This window comes from Canis lupus, chromosome 38 (assembly GCF_011100685.1).
Source record: "Canis lupus familiaris isolate Mischka breed German Shepherd chromosome 38, alternate assembly UU_Cfam_GSD_1.0, whole genome shotgun sequence".
Taxonomy (NCBI): Eukaryota; Metazoa; Chordata; class Mammalia; order Carnivora; family Canidae; genus Canis; species Canis lupus.
The window spans coordinates 3,506,342-3,524,351 of NC_049259.1; the positions used below are offsets into that span (position 1 = coordinate 3,506,342).

The 18,010-nt window shown below is 34.7% G+C and overlaps 1 protein-coding gene across 1 annotated transcript in view; it reads right to left on the reverse strand.

The window, feature by feature from the left end:
• The window catches only part of CFH (complement factor H), a 77,388-nt gene that overhangs the window by 43,180 nt on the left and 16,198 nt on the right, over window positions 1-18,010 (reverse strand). The window contains exons 2-7 of the mRNA XM_038586088.1: window positions 14,520-14,705; window positions 14,079-14,184; window positions 10,144-10,220; window positions 8,324-8,515; window positions 5,980-6,150; window positions 3,579-3,752 (exon numbers count right to left, since the gene is read on the reverse strand). Coding sequence (XP_038442016.1) covers window positions 3,579-3,752; window positions 5,980-6,150; window positions 8,324-8,515; window positions 10,144-10,220; window positions 14,079-14,184; window positions 14,520-14,705 — 906 coding nt within the window. The remainder of the gene's footprint in view (window positions 1-3,578; window positions 3,753-5,979; window positions 6,151-8,323; window positions 8,516-10,143; window positions 10,221-14,078; window positions 14,185-14,519; window positions 14,706-18,010) is intronic.

An 18,010-nucleotide genomic window follows, 5' to 3' on the forward strand; every position in this document is an offset into this window, starting at 1 on the left:
GACATACAACTGATGCCAGGGAAATATAAAGGCTCAAAAGAGACTACTATGCACAATTATACACCAATAAATTGTACAACATAGAAGAAATGGATAAACTCCTAGAAACATACAACCTACTAAAACTGAGTCATGAAGAAACAGAAAATCCTAAAGACTAATAACTAGTAAGGAGAGTAAATCAGGGATCAAAAACCCCCTAACAAACAAAAGTCCAAGATCAGATGGCTTCACTGGTGGAACACTTCTGAAGTCATTTTTTTAAAGATTTTATTTATTTATTCATGAGATACATAGAGAGAGAGAGGCAGAGACACAGGCAGAGGGAGAAGCAGGTCCCAGGCAGGGAGCCTGATATGGGACTCAATCCGGGGCCTCCAGGATCACAACTTGGGCTGAAGGCGGAGCTAAACCGCTGAGCCACCTGGGCTGCCCCGAAAGTCATTTTTTGAGGCCAGTGTTACCCTGCTACCCAAACCAGAGAAGGATACTACAAGAAAAGAAAATTACAGACCAATACCTGAAAAAATACATGTAAAAATCTTCAACAAAATATTTGCAAACTGATTTCAACAATACATTAAAAGGATAATACACTTTGACCAAGTAAGATTCATTCCAGGGATGCAAGGATGGTTTCACATCCCAAATCAATGTGATAAACTAATTAAGAAAATAAAGGTTAAAAATCATATGATTGGGCAGCCCGGGTGGCTCATCGGTTTAGCACCGCCTTCAGCCTAGGGCCTGATCCTGGGGACCCCAGGATCGAGTTCCACCTCAGGCTTCCTGCATGCAGCCTGCTTCTCCCTCTGCCTGTGTCTCTGCCTCTCTCTCTGTGTCTCTCATGAATAAATAAACACAATCTTTTTTTAAAAATATATAAATAAAGAAATAGATAATAAATAAAATCTTTTAAAAAATCATATGATCATCTCAATAGGTGCACAAAAAGCATTTGATAACATTCAACATCTTTTATGATGAAACTCTCAACAAAGTGGGTGTAGAGGGAACATACCTCATTGTAATAAAGTCTGTATATGACCAACTCACACCAACTTTATATTCAATAGTGAAAAGCTTTTCCTCTAAGACCAGGAACAAGATAAGATTGCTTAATCCCACGACTTTTATTGAACATAGTATTAGAGGTCCTGCCTAGAGTTATTAGGTAAGAAAAAGAATTAAAAGGCATCCACTCAGAAAGGAAGAAATAAAACTTTTACTCTTTTCAGATGATGTGATATTATACACAGAAACCCCTAAAAACTCCACCAAAACTTGTTTGAATTGATGGCTGAATTTGAAGTTGCAGGATACAAAATCAATGTACAAAAATCTGCTGTGTTTCTATGCACTGATCATAAACTATCAGGAAGAAAAATTAAGAAAACAGTCCCATTTACAATAGCATCAAAAAGGATAAAATATCTAGGAATAAATCTTTCCAAGGAGGTAAAAGATCTGCACCCTGAAAACTACAAGACAATGATAAAATAAATGAAAGATAGTCCATGTTCAGAGATTGGAAGAGTTACTATTGTTAAAATATCCTTACCACTCAAAGTAATCTATAGTTTCAATGCAATTCCTATCAAAAATCCAATGGTATTTTTCACAGAAATAGAACAAACAATCCTAAAATTTGCTTGGAACTATGAAAGGGTCCAAATAGCCAAAAAAAATCTTGGGAAAGAACAAACTTGGAGGCATCATATTTCTTGGTTTCAAACTATGTTACAAAGCTAGAGTAACCAAAACTATGGCCTTGGCATAATAACAGACACATAGAATAATAAGAACAAAATAAAGAGCTAGAAATAAACTCACACATATAAGGTCAGATAATGACAAAGAAGCCAAAAATATACAGTGGGGAGAGGATAGTCTCTTCAATAAATGGCATTGAGCAAACTGGACAGCCACATGCAAAAGAATGATTTGGACCACCACTTACCCCATATACCAAAACTAACACAAAATGGATTAAGGACTTGAATGTAAGACCTGAAATCATAAAACTTCTAGAAGAAAACATAAGGGATAAGTTCCTTTGACATTGATCTTGGTAATTATTTTTTAGATTTGACACAAAGCAAAGGCAGCATAGGCAAAACTATACAAGTGGGGATGCATTAAACTATACATTTCTGCATAACAAAGGAAACCATCAACAGACTGAAAAAGCAACCTACTGAATAGGAGAAAATATTTGCAAATCATATAACCGATAAGGGGTAAATATCCCAAATATATTTAAAAACTCATACAATTTGAGGAGGTGGGGCAAGATGGTGGAGGAGAAGGGTCCTCACCTCACCTGGCCCCCCAACTTACCTAGATAACTTTCAAACCATCCTGAAAACCTAAGAATTCAACCTGAGATTTAAAGAGAGAACACCTGGAATGCTACAGAGAGAAAGGGTTTCACTGCTAACAAGGTAGGAAGGCAGAAAAAAATAAAAACTCATACAATTCAATAACATCAAAAAGCCCAATCTGAATAAAACATGGGCAGAGGATCTGGATAGACGTTTTTTAAAGAAGAAATACAAATTGGCCAACAGGCATAAAAAAGATTCTCAACTTCACTTTTCAGCAGAGAAATGAAAATTGAAACCACAATATTACTTCACACTTGTTAAAATGGCTGTCATCAAAAAGAAAAAAGTAACAAGTGCTGGTGAGGTTGTAGAGGAAAGGGAACCTTTCTTCATTTTTAGTGGGGTTGTAGATTGGTGCAGCCACTGTGGAACAGTATGATTTCTCAAATAATTAATAGAACTACCATATAATCGAGCAATTCCACTTCCAGGTATTTATTTGAGGAAAACACTAGCTCGAAAAGATATATGTACCCCATGTTCACTGCAGCATTATTTACAATAGCCAGGCTGTAGACACAATCTAAATGTCCATTGTTGGAAGAATGCATAAGGAAAAAAAAGTATATATACTATTCAGCCAAAAAAAAAGAAGGAAATATTGCCATTTGTGATGACATGGATGGATTTGAGGGCCCTATACTATGTGAAGTATATCAGACAAAGACGAATAACATACGAGCTATATTTGGAATCTGAAAATACCACGCTCTTAGATAAGGAGAACAGATTGGTGGTTGTCGGAGGCAGGGCATGGGGGGTGGGAGAAATGGGCAAAGGAGATCAAAAGGTACAAACTTCCAATAATAAAATAATTTAATTACAGGGATGTAATGTATAGCATGGTAACTCTAGTTATTAATACCACATTGTATATTTGAAAGCTGTTAAAGAGTAAATCTTAAAAGTTTTTCCACAAGGAAAAAAATTTGTAACTATGTATGGTGATGGATTTAAGTAGAATTGTGTTTATAATTATTTCAAAGGATATACAAATATCAAATTGTGTTGTACAGCCAAAACTAAGATAATGTTATATGTCAATTATATCTCAATCAATTAATCAATCCTTTCATTATAATTGTTTAACACCTCAAAGTCTGTTTTATTCTGATGATAGGATCTTTTTTAAGGGTCTTAAAGACAGCAATTTCAGAATAAGAAGTAGGTCAAGATATGATTGGAACTTACAACTACATCTTGGCAGAGGTACCCAGCCTACATCAGTACATGTTGCCTTATTTCCATAGATTGTTGAAAAAAAGCCACTTTTACAATGATATGTGATTGCATCTCCACTTCTGTATTTGGTGGCTTTAGGTGTGTAGTCACCATTTCGAATATTAGGAGGAGGACATAGTGCTTCTGAAAAAACAAAAAAAAAAAGGACATGTAGATAACTTAGAAATAACTACCCATTAAAATAATCAAGTACATAAAAATAAAGGAAGTGGATATTATTTTTTTGTTCCTATCACAGCACAAAATGGGATTAAAATGAGTATAGTCTGATATCCTTCCCACCATATATCACTCATGTCCCACCACTATATCTCTCATCTGATGTATCTGTGCCCCCTGCACTCTTGAATCTCCTTTCTCCAAAGCCATTACATACATCATCATATTCCATATGTGGTAATAAATTCATGACATATCACTTTGACTATTTTTTCCAACTATTCTTCAACTTCCTTGGCATCTATGGTTCTCATCAGGACTGTTTACAAATATTGCAAGTCTCTTCCTTCCAGATGGTTAGAAGGATTGCATATCACTATTCATTTGAAGTAGACATGACCCTATGACTTGCATAGGACAATAAAATGAGTGTAAAATAACATGTTTCCCTTAAAGGAGGAAGTTTGAAAAACTATTGTGTTATTTATGTTCCCTTTTCCATAGCTGATTAAGGAAAAGCCATGAAAAGATGATGTCTCTATCCCTTGATTCTTACAGTTAATATAATGAGTAGGGTCCCTTCAGAACTACATTGGAATGAGCATAAATAGGAAAAAAAACCTGTAACTTATGTTGAAGAAAAAATGAATTCAGATTCTGAGGTCTTACTTTGAAGTAAGTAACTTCATTGAAACCTGGAATGATGATTTATTCTAATGTTTATACAGGACAAGGGGACTGATATAAAATAATCGGTCTATATTTTGATGACTGGATGGATAATTTATCTAAATATTTTGAGTGGGGCTCTGAAAGTAAAACATATGGCAGAAGTTAAGGCCAGGGGACCTGTGCACCCATGTTCTTTGTGTATGAACCATGAATGTCATGAAGACAAACAGCTAGATTTCCACACATCATCAGCTGAACAGGGATCTAATTTGAGTGATCATTGTTTTGTGTTCATTAACCTCTTTCTAAAATATTTTCTTAATAATGCCTGAAGGTGAGAGGATATATTTTCCAAGGAGCTGTTTGTGGATTCTATATATATATATATATATTTTTTTTTTTTTTTTTTTTTTTGCAGGGGGTGGTGGTGGTGCCTGGCTGGCTCAGTCTTGTGATTTGAAACCCTATGTTGTGTGGAGAGCTTACTTAAAACAAAAAAAGTCAAATAAAATCAATTTAAAAAAAAATAAAATTGACTCAAAAGCTAACTCTAGTTTTTATAAAAGAGGCTCATTAAACAAGGTTTATGCATGTAATTATGAATCATACGATTAAAAGTTCAAAGGGCTCTTAAGAGTTTAACTCTTCTCACCATCTCCCCACCTACCCGGGCCCACTGTATGACAGTATCTGTAAAACTTACCTTTTTATTTTATTTATTTATTTATTTATTTATTTATTTATTTAAACTTACCTTTTTAGAAGGGCACTTGACTTCTGATTTCATAGCACTTATTATTTGTTTCATACACTGCTGCAGCCCTCATCAGAAGACGACTTACTCTTTTCCAATAAATGTTTGCAAATCTCAACACAGTTGTTACTGTGTTATAACTGTATCTTCTTGCTATTCTTCTAATATGATTTCCTAAACTCAACTATCTACATTCTCTCTCCTAGGCCATGATAGTTTGAGACCCAACTCTTTTAAAATGAGGTAAGCTAAGTAGAACACAATATCCCAGACATAACTTTTGGTGGGCACCAAACACAGTTGGGATGGATTCTTGCTCTGTGCAACAAAATCCTTCAATTATGAAGCCTAAAAGAGGTGTTTTTGTTTTGTTTTGTTTTTCCCCCAGCATTATCATCACCATTGATTCATATTAGGCCTGTGGATTAATGAAATCTCCAGTTACTTCCATTGTCAGCTGAGAGTTTCCTTATCTGGTGTTAATATAATTTACTTTTTTAAGCTAAATGTTGGGCTTTACAAAAGCAACCTGAGCAAGGTACATACCTGGGAATTAGGAAGCCTGTTATAGCCGTGGCTCTCCTCTAGACTTGCTTTTTGGGCCTTGCATACAAAATGTTAAGTATATTATCTTTACAATAGTTGACTCCTATAAATATTAATACTCTATTGTGAGAAAAAAACTACTTAACTGTAGGGAGTATATGAATGAAGACAATTTATAAAATATGCAGCAAAACATATAGAAAAGAAATATAACATTACCTTTACATGAAGGACTTGGAATCCATCCAAGTTTAGTACATACAGTATCTCCTCTTTCACTGTATTCATAACCCTTGTGACATTTATAATGAAGTCGTTCATTTTCCTTGTAAGTTTGTTTCTCAAAAGTAAGATATCCATTTATAATTTCTGGTTTTTGGCAGGAAATTTCTAAATATAAGAGATTAAATTCCAAGATGTTTGTCATATATTAAAGGGCTCATCTAAGACATATTTATATTAAAGACACAAATTTTGTTTCCATTAGGTAAATCAGGCAACCAAACAAAAGTTCTACTTTGACTTGAATGCTTGAATAATATCTGCTGTTCTTAATTTTCATTTTGAAAGGAAGGTAAAATTCTGAATAAAATGATGTTAATTTTATTTGGTTTGAAGATAAATTAGTCCTTTTCAAATAAACAGCAGTCAGTAATGTTCATCAACTGTATATATAAAATTGAGTATAGCTATATAGGCTTATTGTGATAAGTGTTTTCACTGAATGACTTGCAAAATTACATTATTTTCTAGTTATTGATAACAGTAATTGTTGGCAAAACACTTTGTCAAAGAAGTTCATTTAACCTATTGCCATTACATCTCTGAAAAGTAACTGATCTGCTTTTGCGGCATCACTATCCATCAAAATTTTCTGTTGAAAAAAAAACTGGCCATCATCTTTGGCCTCATTTTCTCTCAAATATTTTCCCCTGGAATTATAGCAACAAATCTAATTCTCCCATCTTTCTTTTTTTTTATTTTTTTTTAATTTTTATTTATTTATGATAGTCACAGAGAGAGAGAGAAAGAGGCAGAGACACAGGCAGAGGGAGAAGCAGGCTCCATGCATCGGGACCCCCATGTGGGACTTGATGCCGGGTCTCCAGGATCGCGCCCTGGGCCAAAGGCAGGCGCCAAACCGCTGCACCACCCAGGGATCCCCTAATTCTCCCATCTTTCTAATCTGTTTTCCTGACGGTAACTTAATGGCCTTTTTTCTTGTCCCTTCATTGCTCCATTTAAAAAGTCTCCATTGATTCTCAATTCAGTCTGAATAAAAGCCAAATTCTTCAGTATGACATATAGCACCTTAGAACCTTGTACTGGCTTATCTTCAACCCATCACTGACTTACCCTTACATGCATCCTACACGAGGACCCCCGGGGACATGAGAACAGAGGAGCCTCACACTTACAGAAGCATCCCTGTATTTGTACCTTCCTCTCCATGTGTTCCCGTGACTGGTATGCTTTTCTCCTCCTCAACTTCATTTGAAAAAGTCTCATTCTTCCTTTAAAATGTATTGTATGTATTAGTTACTCCAGGAAGGTTTAGCTAACCACAGGAATTATTTTTAAGAAGGAAACCCCATCTGTGAACCTCTAGAATATACAGTATTTGCTGTGCTGAATATAAATGTTTACAATGTACTGACTTGAAGAACTAGTTCTGTTAGAGCTTTTAAGGAGAGGAATGCTTTTCTCTGCATCTCCTTTTTGGTTAGACTAGACTAAGAAAGTGAAAATAATCAAGAGATTTTAGATAAAGTTAAAAAACAAATATGAAAAAAAACAAATATGGCAGAAATTTCTGCTGAACAAGTATAGGTAAAATTAAGTATGGCATTTTAAATAAATTGACCATAAGGTTTCATGACAAAAGCCCAAATCATCAGACTGGTCATGATGTACTGGTTAGTAGTATTATAATTAAAGAAATCTTGACTTACAGTTTACTATAGAATTTTTTTTAAAAGGCAAAAATTTATTTAGTGGATGCAATTCCTTTCCACATACTTATCTAAACTTACAGTATATATATAAAACAGGACCCCTTTCTAGAAGTATTATTCAAGAACAGAATTGTCATCATCATTCATGGAAGTAAATAATGAATTTTTGACTTTTCAAATGAAAGAAAGCCTATTCTATAGGCCAATATTAAAACTTGCAGCAGAAATGCTTACTATTTGAGCCATGAAAGCCAATTACAGTTTAATCATGGTTAAGACCATGAACTTTAGTTTCAGATGATCTAGGTTTGAATCTTAACTCTACCATTTATGTCATGATAACCTTGATCATAAGATTTAACTTTTTTTGCAACTGTTTCCTTGATTATAAAAGAGAGAGGAAAATAGTGCATAAATCACAGACATTTTGAAGATTAAATGGAATGACACATGTAAGGAACTTGGATCAACTAACTGGCAAATAATAAGTGCTGAATAAATGTTAGTTATTACTATTATACTCTTTGGGATGCACAATATTTTAAAATGCCTATTTTCATGAGAAAAACTAAAGTCATTCAATCACATGATCAGTAAGTATATCTTACCCACACATCTCGGTTGTTCTGCACTCCAAATGCCATTTGCTGAGCAATGGATTTCTGAAGGCCCATCAAGCATGAAACCTGAATTACACTCAAATCGTACTACATTTCCAAAAGTATATTCTTGGTCTGATTCCAGTGGAATACTGGCAAGTCTTCCATTCTCTGGTTCTGTCACTGGTAAACACTTAACAACTGAAAAAATAAATATAACTTTTCTTATTAGAATTTGACAACTCCATTTTTTAAAAAAGATTTTATTTATTTATTTATTCATGAGAGACACAGAGAGAGGGGCAGAGACACAGGCAGAGGGAGAAGCAGGCTCCTTGTGGGGATCCTGATGTGGGACTCGATCCCAGGACCCTGGGATCATCCCCTGAGTCAAAGACAGACGCTCAGTCACTGAGCCACCCAGGTGACTTTGATCATTCCAACTGTTTGTCAGATATAAAGGCTTGTAAATTAAAACAACAACAACAACAACAATAAGCTTATGTCTCATTGTTTTCTATGAAAGTGGACAAAGAAAATTATTTATTTGAATGACAAAAAATTACTTTTTTATAGTAACAAACAAGTGTTTCTTAAATGATTGAAAAATATAAAGCTTGGGATAATTAAATAAAAATGTTCACTTAAGCCCCAGAATAATATGACGCCATAGTCCTAAAAGATATTGCAGAAAACTTTCTATTTACTTCAATAGACCTTAATTTTCCTTCCTCTCTCATGTCAGTGCTCAAAATAATCTGAGTACTCCCTTTGATTTTACTTCATATTTTCCAGTATCTCTTAGGTTATGGTATTTCAACTTTATTTTATAGTAGAATCATTCAGGATAGAATTAAAATGGAAATTCTATGGCCATCTTCCTGCTCTATTACCCGAGAGATACTGATGTAATAGGTTTTCAATAACCAAAATTTTCAGCATTAAATAAACACTTCAGGTGATTCCTTTGTAGATGTTCCTTAAAGCATTTAGATTTTTCCCCTCATTTCCATAGATGAAAGATCTTTCATTCTCTTCTTTAGGTAACAGGATTTTTGAGTGATTGCATTTCTCCTCTTCTTCTTCCTTCCTCCCCTCCTCACCTTCCTCACCCTCCTCCTCTACCTCCTGCCTCCTCCTCCTCCTTCCTTCTCTTTCCCTTCCTGCTTCCCTCCTCCTCCCCTCTTCCCTTCTACTTATTCCTCAGCATGAAACTAGGAAAGGCTATTCTGACTCATCTCTTATTTCCATGAGGACTAGAGATTGGGATTATTAGCTCAATATTTGGAAACAGGATCTATATTTTCTCATTCTTACTCTTTGCTTTATGGATCAGTAAGAAAAAGCAGAGCTCTTCCTAACTTTCTGTCTCTTTTCAGTAAGACTAAGACCACAAGAAAATCTCCCTTGCAACACAAGAGGGGAGACATGTCAAACTCATGTTCATCACTTCAGATGTTACTGGAAATCCCTGCATTTGGGTAGTTCTTGAATGAAAATGGCTTCATTAATAAAGCTGAAAATCTGATACTTGTGTTTTTTTTTTCTAGTGGTTAGAATCTAAAAGAAAAGGAAAATAGGTTTTAGATTTCCTAATCTCTGATACTTCGAACATTAGATTAGATGAGACTGTATTCATATTTGGTTAATAAAACATAAAATAATGTAGTAATAAAACGTCTAGATATTCATTCTGTACTATAGTAGAAGCCACTCTGAGTAAAAAATATTTAATTATAAACTTTAAGGATATTTTAATGTAAAACATCTAAAAAAATCTTATACATTTTAAATATTTGAATATTTTAATAAATCAATTTGACATATACCTTCACATATAGGAATATCATTGGTCCATCCATCTGGTTCACACTCACGGAAATTAATCCTACCTATTAACTGATACCTGAAAACAAAAAATAACAGAGTCGTGAGCTAATATGTATTTATATGCAATTTTGAAACCATCTGAATGCCCAGAAACTCCATTTCAAAGAAAATTAGCAGCATCTGCATTTCCTTCCTCCCTTCCTTCCTCTATTGCATCTTCCCTCCTCTTTCTTTTTTTCTTTCTTCTTTCTTTCTTCTTTCTTTCTTTCTTTCTTTCTTTCTTTCTTTCTTTCTTTCTTTCTTTCTCTTTCTTTTTCTTCTTTCTTAAATTCCTTTCTCCTTTCTTAAATTCTCTTTTCTTTGTTTCTTTCCATTTCTTTCTTTCTTACTTAAGAAAGACCCTCAAGTCTTCAGGCATGTGGACTTGGAATACTCATAATCCTTGGTTCACAATACAAACTCATTATGATTTTGTGCACAATACCTTTTTATCTTTTCATTGAGTCAATTAGTTACACTTAACAATGTTATAACCTCCTTGACCCAAAGCCAAAAGCCAAAAACATGGTAGTAACCGAGAGCTAATAATAGGTTACCTTCCTCCAGTTTTATTTCATACTCCTACCCTCCACAATAATATTTTTGGAACATTTTGGGCTTTTTACATAATCAAGGATAGCACTAGTCCAAATTTCTTAGCATGTGGTTTATTGTTTATTTTTAAATTTTTTATTATTTTTAATTAATTTTTCCAGAGTGTAGTCATCAAGTCAGTTTGCTTATATAACCTATCCAATGTCAAAATTTTCTAACTGTGATAACTAATCAAGCCCATTCTTAAAATCTAGAATGCTCTACTTGAGTGAGTGTTCCTTCAGACAGATGCAAAATGTGCAATCATTACCAGAGGCTTTAGGTCAAGTCAAAGCATCCTTCTTAAGGTTACAGTGGACACCTAGAGGAAAAATCCTTTTCTCAAAAACAAAATAATGGGCAGCATTTTGATAACCACAAGAGAGATAATTTTGAGAACAAAACTTTCCTACACTCCTAAATAATTCTACCTAGACAAATGTTTCCTTGCTCTACAAATAAGGATTGTTTCATTCATTAAACAAGTAAGGAAAAACTTTCTCCCTCAAAATATACTTATCTTTCTTTGAATGTTACTGATTTGTTCCTAACTCTCTAAAGGAAAAAAAAATTTCAATAGATTAAATGAGAGTCACAGAACTTGAAGACAAACGTTTACTCTACATTTCTGTCGTACAAAGGAACAAAATAAATGGCCTTTTTTTTTTTTTTTTTTTGATAATTGGCTACTAAAATTCCATCTCTGTCTCCTCTACTTGTATCCCATTCCAACAGAGAAAGTAGGTTTCCTGGTTCACATTTTCCATCTACATGAGAAACCCACTTGCTCCCCCAAAGCTTTTTCAGGAATTCTGCAAAATTCTACACAAAACTACCAAAGACCCATATATGTAGGGAGAGGAGGAAGAAAAAGATTATCTAAATGTTGGTGATTGGGGAAAAGTAACAGCTCATATTTCTGCAACCCTAACCAGGCAAAATGCCAGAAAAACTTTTGGCAAAGTGCTTCCATAAAACTATCTACATGTAGGATACTGAAACTGAATATTCATATTGAATATCCTGATAAGCGGCTAGTATTCAGCTAAAGTGATATTAGGCAGAGAAAAGGTGGGTGGAGGCAAGGGATCAAAATGGGTCAGTTGACGGGCAGAACCATGGGTGTAATAAACCCATTCTACACGGATTCCACAACTGGGTCAACAAAGAGTTACATTCCCTCAGATAGGTAAAATAATCCCTTGAAAATTTTAAAATAGCATGAAATACTGATGCATGTTTATTTTGCAAGGTCCAAGGATTTTTAATTCATTGATGAATACGTAGTCCTTGTTGGAGGCCCAAGGTGAATGGTGGAGATAGTTACTCTTACAGAGTCTCTAACAGAGTTTGCCCATAATTTATATAAGCATAAGAAAGCAAAGATGAATTAAGAATAGCCAGAGTCAGAGGTGAAGTATGTAGCAAATTTCTTCATCAAATTATAAATAGTGTTTATTACTGAGATTTAGAGAATCAAGTGGAAGGAGTTTGTGAGTTTTGATCTCTTTTGCCAAGTCAAATGTGGAACCTAAAGGGGCCAGACTAGCCTAGATTGAAAGGTGTATTTCAGAGGAGAGGCAATTAGAAAGTTTAGGCCCAGATGGGCTGAAAATGTCTTTGAAAAATCTCCCTCAGGTAGTGGCCAAACAGAGCCTAACCTCATAAGAACTAAGACTTATTGGGTGTAAATGTCTAAGGAATTCTTCAAAGGGCTTCAGTGTGTGTCTTTTTTATTTATGCCACCAATTCTATGATGCACCTGCTATGTTTCTGTTTTTATAACTGAGGAAATGAGAGTGAAGAATTGTTAAAATGATAATAGTTATGAAGTGGTGGAGTTTTGGGATGCAGGTTTATCCAAAGCTTAAGCTTTAAAATATATTTTATTGCTTAAAATCAAGAAATAAATGAAAAAAGAATAATAAGAATCAATTTGTAATTTATTTTTTTAAAAGATTATTTATTTATTTACTTGAGAAAGAGAGATAGAAAGCAAGTGAGAGAGAGAAAGACAGAGAGAAGTAGAGAGGGGAGAAGCAGACTCCCTGCTGAGCAGGGAGCCCAACATGAGGCTACATCCCAGGACCCTGGGATCATGACCTGAGCCTAAGGCAGATGCTTTGCCCACTTAGACACCCACTTAGGTGCTCCCAATTTGTAATTTTTGATCCTACTTATACTTATGAAGTATAAAATTGTAGTGATATTGGTTTTCTCAGATATGAAACTTTCTTCAAAACATTTTTTTTGGGGCAGCCCGGGTGGCTCAGTGGTTTAGCGCCGCCTTCAGCCCAGGGCCTGATCCTGGAGACCCAGGATCGAGTCCCACGTCAAGCTTCCCGCATGGAGCCTGCTTCTCCCTCTGCCTGTGTCTCTGCCTCTCTCTCTCTGTGTCTCTCATGAATAAATAAATAAAATCTTAAAAAAAAAACAAAACAAAACAGTTTTTTTACCTGGCTGGGAATAATAGGAATAAATGTCACTGAGGAGGTATCATAGTATTAAGATTAGCTATAAAAATCTAGTAGGTGGCTAAAGAACAAAGAATCAATGATTATGAGCGTAGTAGCATTTTTGGTTCATGTGATAAGAATAATTTGCATACCATGGAAACTTAAAGGATGGTAGTTACTATTATTTCAGTGTAAAATATTTGCTTCTCCTAAATTTTATAAGCTTTTACCAAAGGAGGTGCCATGCAATCTGATTTTGTTACCATTCCCACTGTCCTATATACTCTGCATGTGATAGAACATAGTCAGGACTTGTTGGAATAAGCCCTTATTTATATGTATACTATTTTCCAGCCCTCCTATAGCTACACTCTACCACAGTAAATATAATTCATTTTAATTTTTCAGTGTTTAGATAATATGGTATCCAAATATAATCATTTCCATTATGGTTTAATTTTTCAGGCACTTGTACTTAGAAAAATCTTCAAGCACTGGGTGTTATGCTATATGCTGGCAACTTGAATTTAAATAAAAAAAATATAAAAAGCTCATAGAAAAATAAAGTAACCTCAAGAATGCTAGTTAGTACCGTTCATATTACCTAAATTGCAACTCTCCCAATTATAAACTTTTTTTTTTTTTTAAAGATTTTATTTGTTTTTTCATGAGAGACACAGCTAAAGAGTCAGAGACATAGGCAGAGGGAGGAGCAGGCTCCCTGCAGGGACCCCAGTGTGGGACCTGATCCCAGAACTCCAGGATCATGCCCTGAGCTGAAGGCAGACCCTCAACTGCTGAGCCAGCCAGGTGTCCCTAAACTTCTTTTTATATTGACTACATACCCTTCATTACATGTATAAACAACCTTTGCACCATATTCAAACTTATTTCCTCTTTCAAGATGAAAAGAACCAAAAGAAGCATCTCCAGGATGTCCACAAGGCCTTCCTAAAATGAAAAAAAATAATATAATATTAGAATGTATCACAGGAAACACATTTTATGTAAGAGTTTGAGGAAAATGATATTTGATGTTATATCAGAGGACATGAATGAAGATATACAAAAGTGAACAATGGCAGTTATTGTTTTATAATTAAACTTATCTGTATAGTAGGGTTTTTTTAATTTTAGAAGATTAAACTCCTTATTAAGAATAATGATAGTATGTGATTTTGTATTTAAATGACAGTTGTGATATAATTCAGCTAAAATCGCTACAATATCAAACAGCATTTCACAACTAAAGTTTTCACAAATTTCACAACATATGAATTACTTACTCTGACATATCCTTGATGGATTAAGAGCCACCCATTCTCCATTCTTGCATTCCATTATAATAGCTCCAAGAGTTCTAAATCCAGGTCGGCATTTATATGTAGCCTGAGTACCCTCTGGATATGTTTGTTGAAGCCAGGCACCTGACAAAACTTGAGTTTCTTTTCTTGGAGGGGGTTCTTTACAATCTATGATCAATAAAAACGAAGTAAGTGTGTAAAGTGCTTATTTAAATTTACAATATATTTAGGTAATTTTTGTTTTTAAAAATACTATGCTGTTACAGGTCCATCCAAAAGTATGCCTTAAGATATATAAAATATAATTTTTACCTTACAGAAACTGAATCTACAAAAATTTTGTAAAAAGTTTTCCACAAAAATAATTTCTTTATTATTCTTTTTTAATCAAGATAATGATTGAATTTATTATTTTATCACTACATTAGATGTAAAAATAAACTGAGAAGCTACAAGTGCATACCACTTCATGAAGATTATGGAGCAATAGAGGCATCCAGTGTAGAAAGCTAGAAGTGACTTATCCTTTGGGGATGCAAGGACAACATACACAAAAGTCATCAATGGTGAGATTATTGGCAAAATCTGCCAGCTGAAATTTAGGTACCAATGGAAGGTTTAAAAATGAACATGAGGGGAAAAAAATGAACACGAGGGAACATTTGCTACCCCTCACCTCTTAGCCTGGGAGCATGGGTAAGGTATTATATTCTTCTTTTTTTTTTTTTTTTAAAGATTTTATTTATTTATTCAGGAGAGACACACACAGAGAGAGGCAGAGACATAGGCAGAGAGAGAAGCAGGCTCCATGCAGGGAGCCCGATGTGGGACTCGATCCCAGGACTCCAGGATCAGGCCCTGGGCCAAAGGCAGACGCTTAACCTCTGAGCCACCCAGGCATCCCTATATTCTTCTTTTTTAAAAAATGTTATTTTTTTTTATTCTTGAGACACCCCCACACACAGAGGGAGAGACATAGAAAGAAGGAGAAACAGGCTCCTCACAGAGAGCTTGATATGGGACTCGATCTCTGGACCAGGATCTCCCTCTGAGCCGAGGGCAGACACTCACCGCTGAGTCATCCAGGCTTCCTGATAATATATTACTCTTAACTGCTGCACTGCATTCTACTATTCATTCATTGATTTGGAAAATACTTTACGAGGCACTATTCTAAGTTCTGAAGAAAAAAACAATAAATTTTAAAAGAGACGAGGTACCTGTTCTCAAGTATTTCTTTTCCACTCGACTAGGGAACTTAGTTATTAAATAAGTAATTAAAGAGAAATATAATATGAATTATAAGTAGATAAATTCTCTTTAGAAAAATAAAGCATGGCAAGATGATACAAACCTGAGTGGGAAGATTCCGAATACAGTGGAATAAGTTGGAACAGAAATACATTCCTACTGCAAATTGGAACAACAAACGTGTGTGTGTGTGGTATGTGTCTATTAAAAGGAACTGGAAATTTTGAGAAGAGAAAGGACTAAATGAACTAAACAGGAAGGGCCTGTTTTATGCAAACATATTGTTTTTGGCCATTTCTTACTTGGTAGTACCTTTGCCAACTCTAGGTATGGATTGAAGATCAGGCTTTGCCTGAATGGAGGAATGTTAATGAGGAAAAGAAGAAATAGACAAACTTTTGGAGGTATGCCTAACATGAAAAAATTTGAAACCCTGAAGGATGAGGGTGCTCTGCTGGAGCCTAAGTAGTTTCTTAAGAGTAGAGTGAAAGTTCCCAGAGTCTCATAGTAAAAGTTCCAATAAGAAAAAGATCCTGCTTCAAATATACAACTGTGTCCTCATCAAGATAGTGCCATATTTGAAAGTCACTCAGGGTGAGATTTAAAAGCAGAGGTCAAAAAACCAGAGAAGCAGGATAAATCTCTCAGAGCATTCTGGGATGGAGGAAGAAGACAGCAATCAGGTTCTTGATAAAAAGCCCAGAAGGTCTCTATTTGAAACTTTTGAAACCAGAAGTAGACTGACTCAAAATAGAAGTGCAACCCAGTCCTATCTGAGTTCACTTCTTTTTTTTTTTTTTTCTGAGTTCACTTCTTGATTAGATCAAGAAAAGCAAGCACTAGTCAATGGGAGGTAAATAATATAAACACTATCATTACATTTCATATGAAATATATGGCTTTGGATAAAAAAATTAAACACATAAAGAAGCAAAAAAAGTGATCAAAAATGAAACAAATATAAATGGCTCATAGAAGCAGACACTCAGATCCAGATGTTGGAGTTAGAGTCAAGGTCTTTAAAACAGCTGTTTTTAATAGATAAAATGAGTAAAAAGACAAAGATATCCTAAAGAAATAATCATGTGTTATACTAAAATTACAAAATAAATATCTTAAATAAGGATGCATTGGATGGTCTTAAGAGCCAAACAAACATAGCAGAATAGAAACATAATAAATCTGAAGAAGACTGATATAGAAATATCCAAAATGAATGCAGAAAGATAAATGTAGAAAATACCAACAGCAAATAAAAAAGACTACAGGAAATGTGTGGAGCAGAGTCAAGTGATATTGTATGTTTAATTAAAGTTCCAAAACTAACAAAAAGAAAAGACAGAAGTATTTGAAGAAAGAATTGCTCAAAGGTTTCCAAAATTGATGAAAAAAATATCAATTCTCCATTCAAAAGCTCAAAAAACAAAAACACCAAGAGTAAATACAAAGAAAAACTAGACTGAGGCTTTGCTGAAAACCAAAAAGGCAAAATCTTAAAAACAGAGAAAAGAACATATTTCTTTTAGGAGAACAATAAAAATAACACCTATGTCTGTAACAGTAACAACTGAGGGATGAAGACAATGTGCTGGCATCTTTTTTTTTTTTTTTTAAGATTTTATGTGTTTATTCATGAGACACACACAGAGAGAGAGAGGCAGAGACACAGGCAGAGGGAGAAGCAGGCTCCATGCAGGGAGCCCGAGGTGGGACTCGATTCCAGGTCCCCAGGATCACACCCTGGGCTGAAGGCAGTGCTAGACCACTGAGTGTGCTGGCATTTCTAAAGTGCTGAAAATAAATGGTGACAACTCTGAACCCAGGGAAAACATAATGCAAAATGAAGGAGAATAGAAAAACATTTTCAAACAAACCAAAAGCCGAGAGAATTCCATAACAGCAGACTGATCCTACAGAAGCCCCACTAAAGCTCTTGAGGCTGAAGGAAAATGATCCCATATATAAACAAAAAAGGATAATGTTAAATGAGCAGAACTGAAGAAAATAAATTTACAGGTTAATTAAAAGACTACTGAAAAATAATAAATAATGTGTTGTGTGTATATTAGCAGAATTTTAAAAAGACCATTGACTTAAAATCAATAACAATGTCTTATTATTATTATTTTTTAAAGATTTTATTTATTTATTCATAACAGAGAGAGAGAGAGAGGCAGAGACACAGGCAGAGGGAGAAGCAGGCTCTGTGCAGGGAGCCTGAC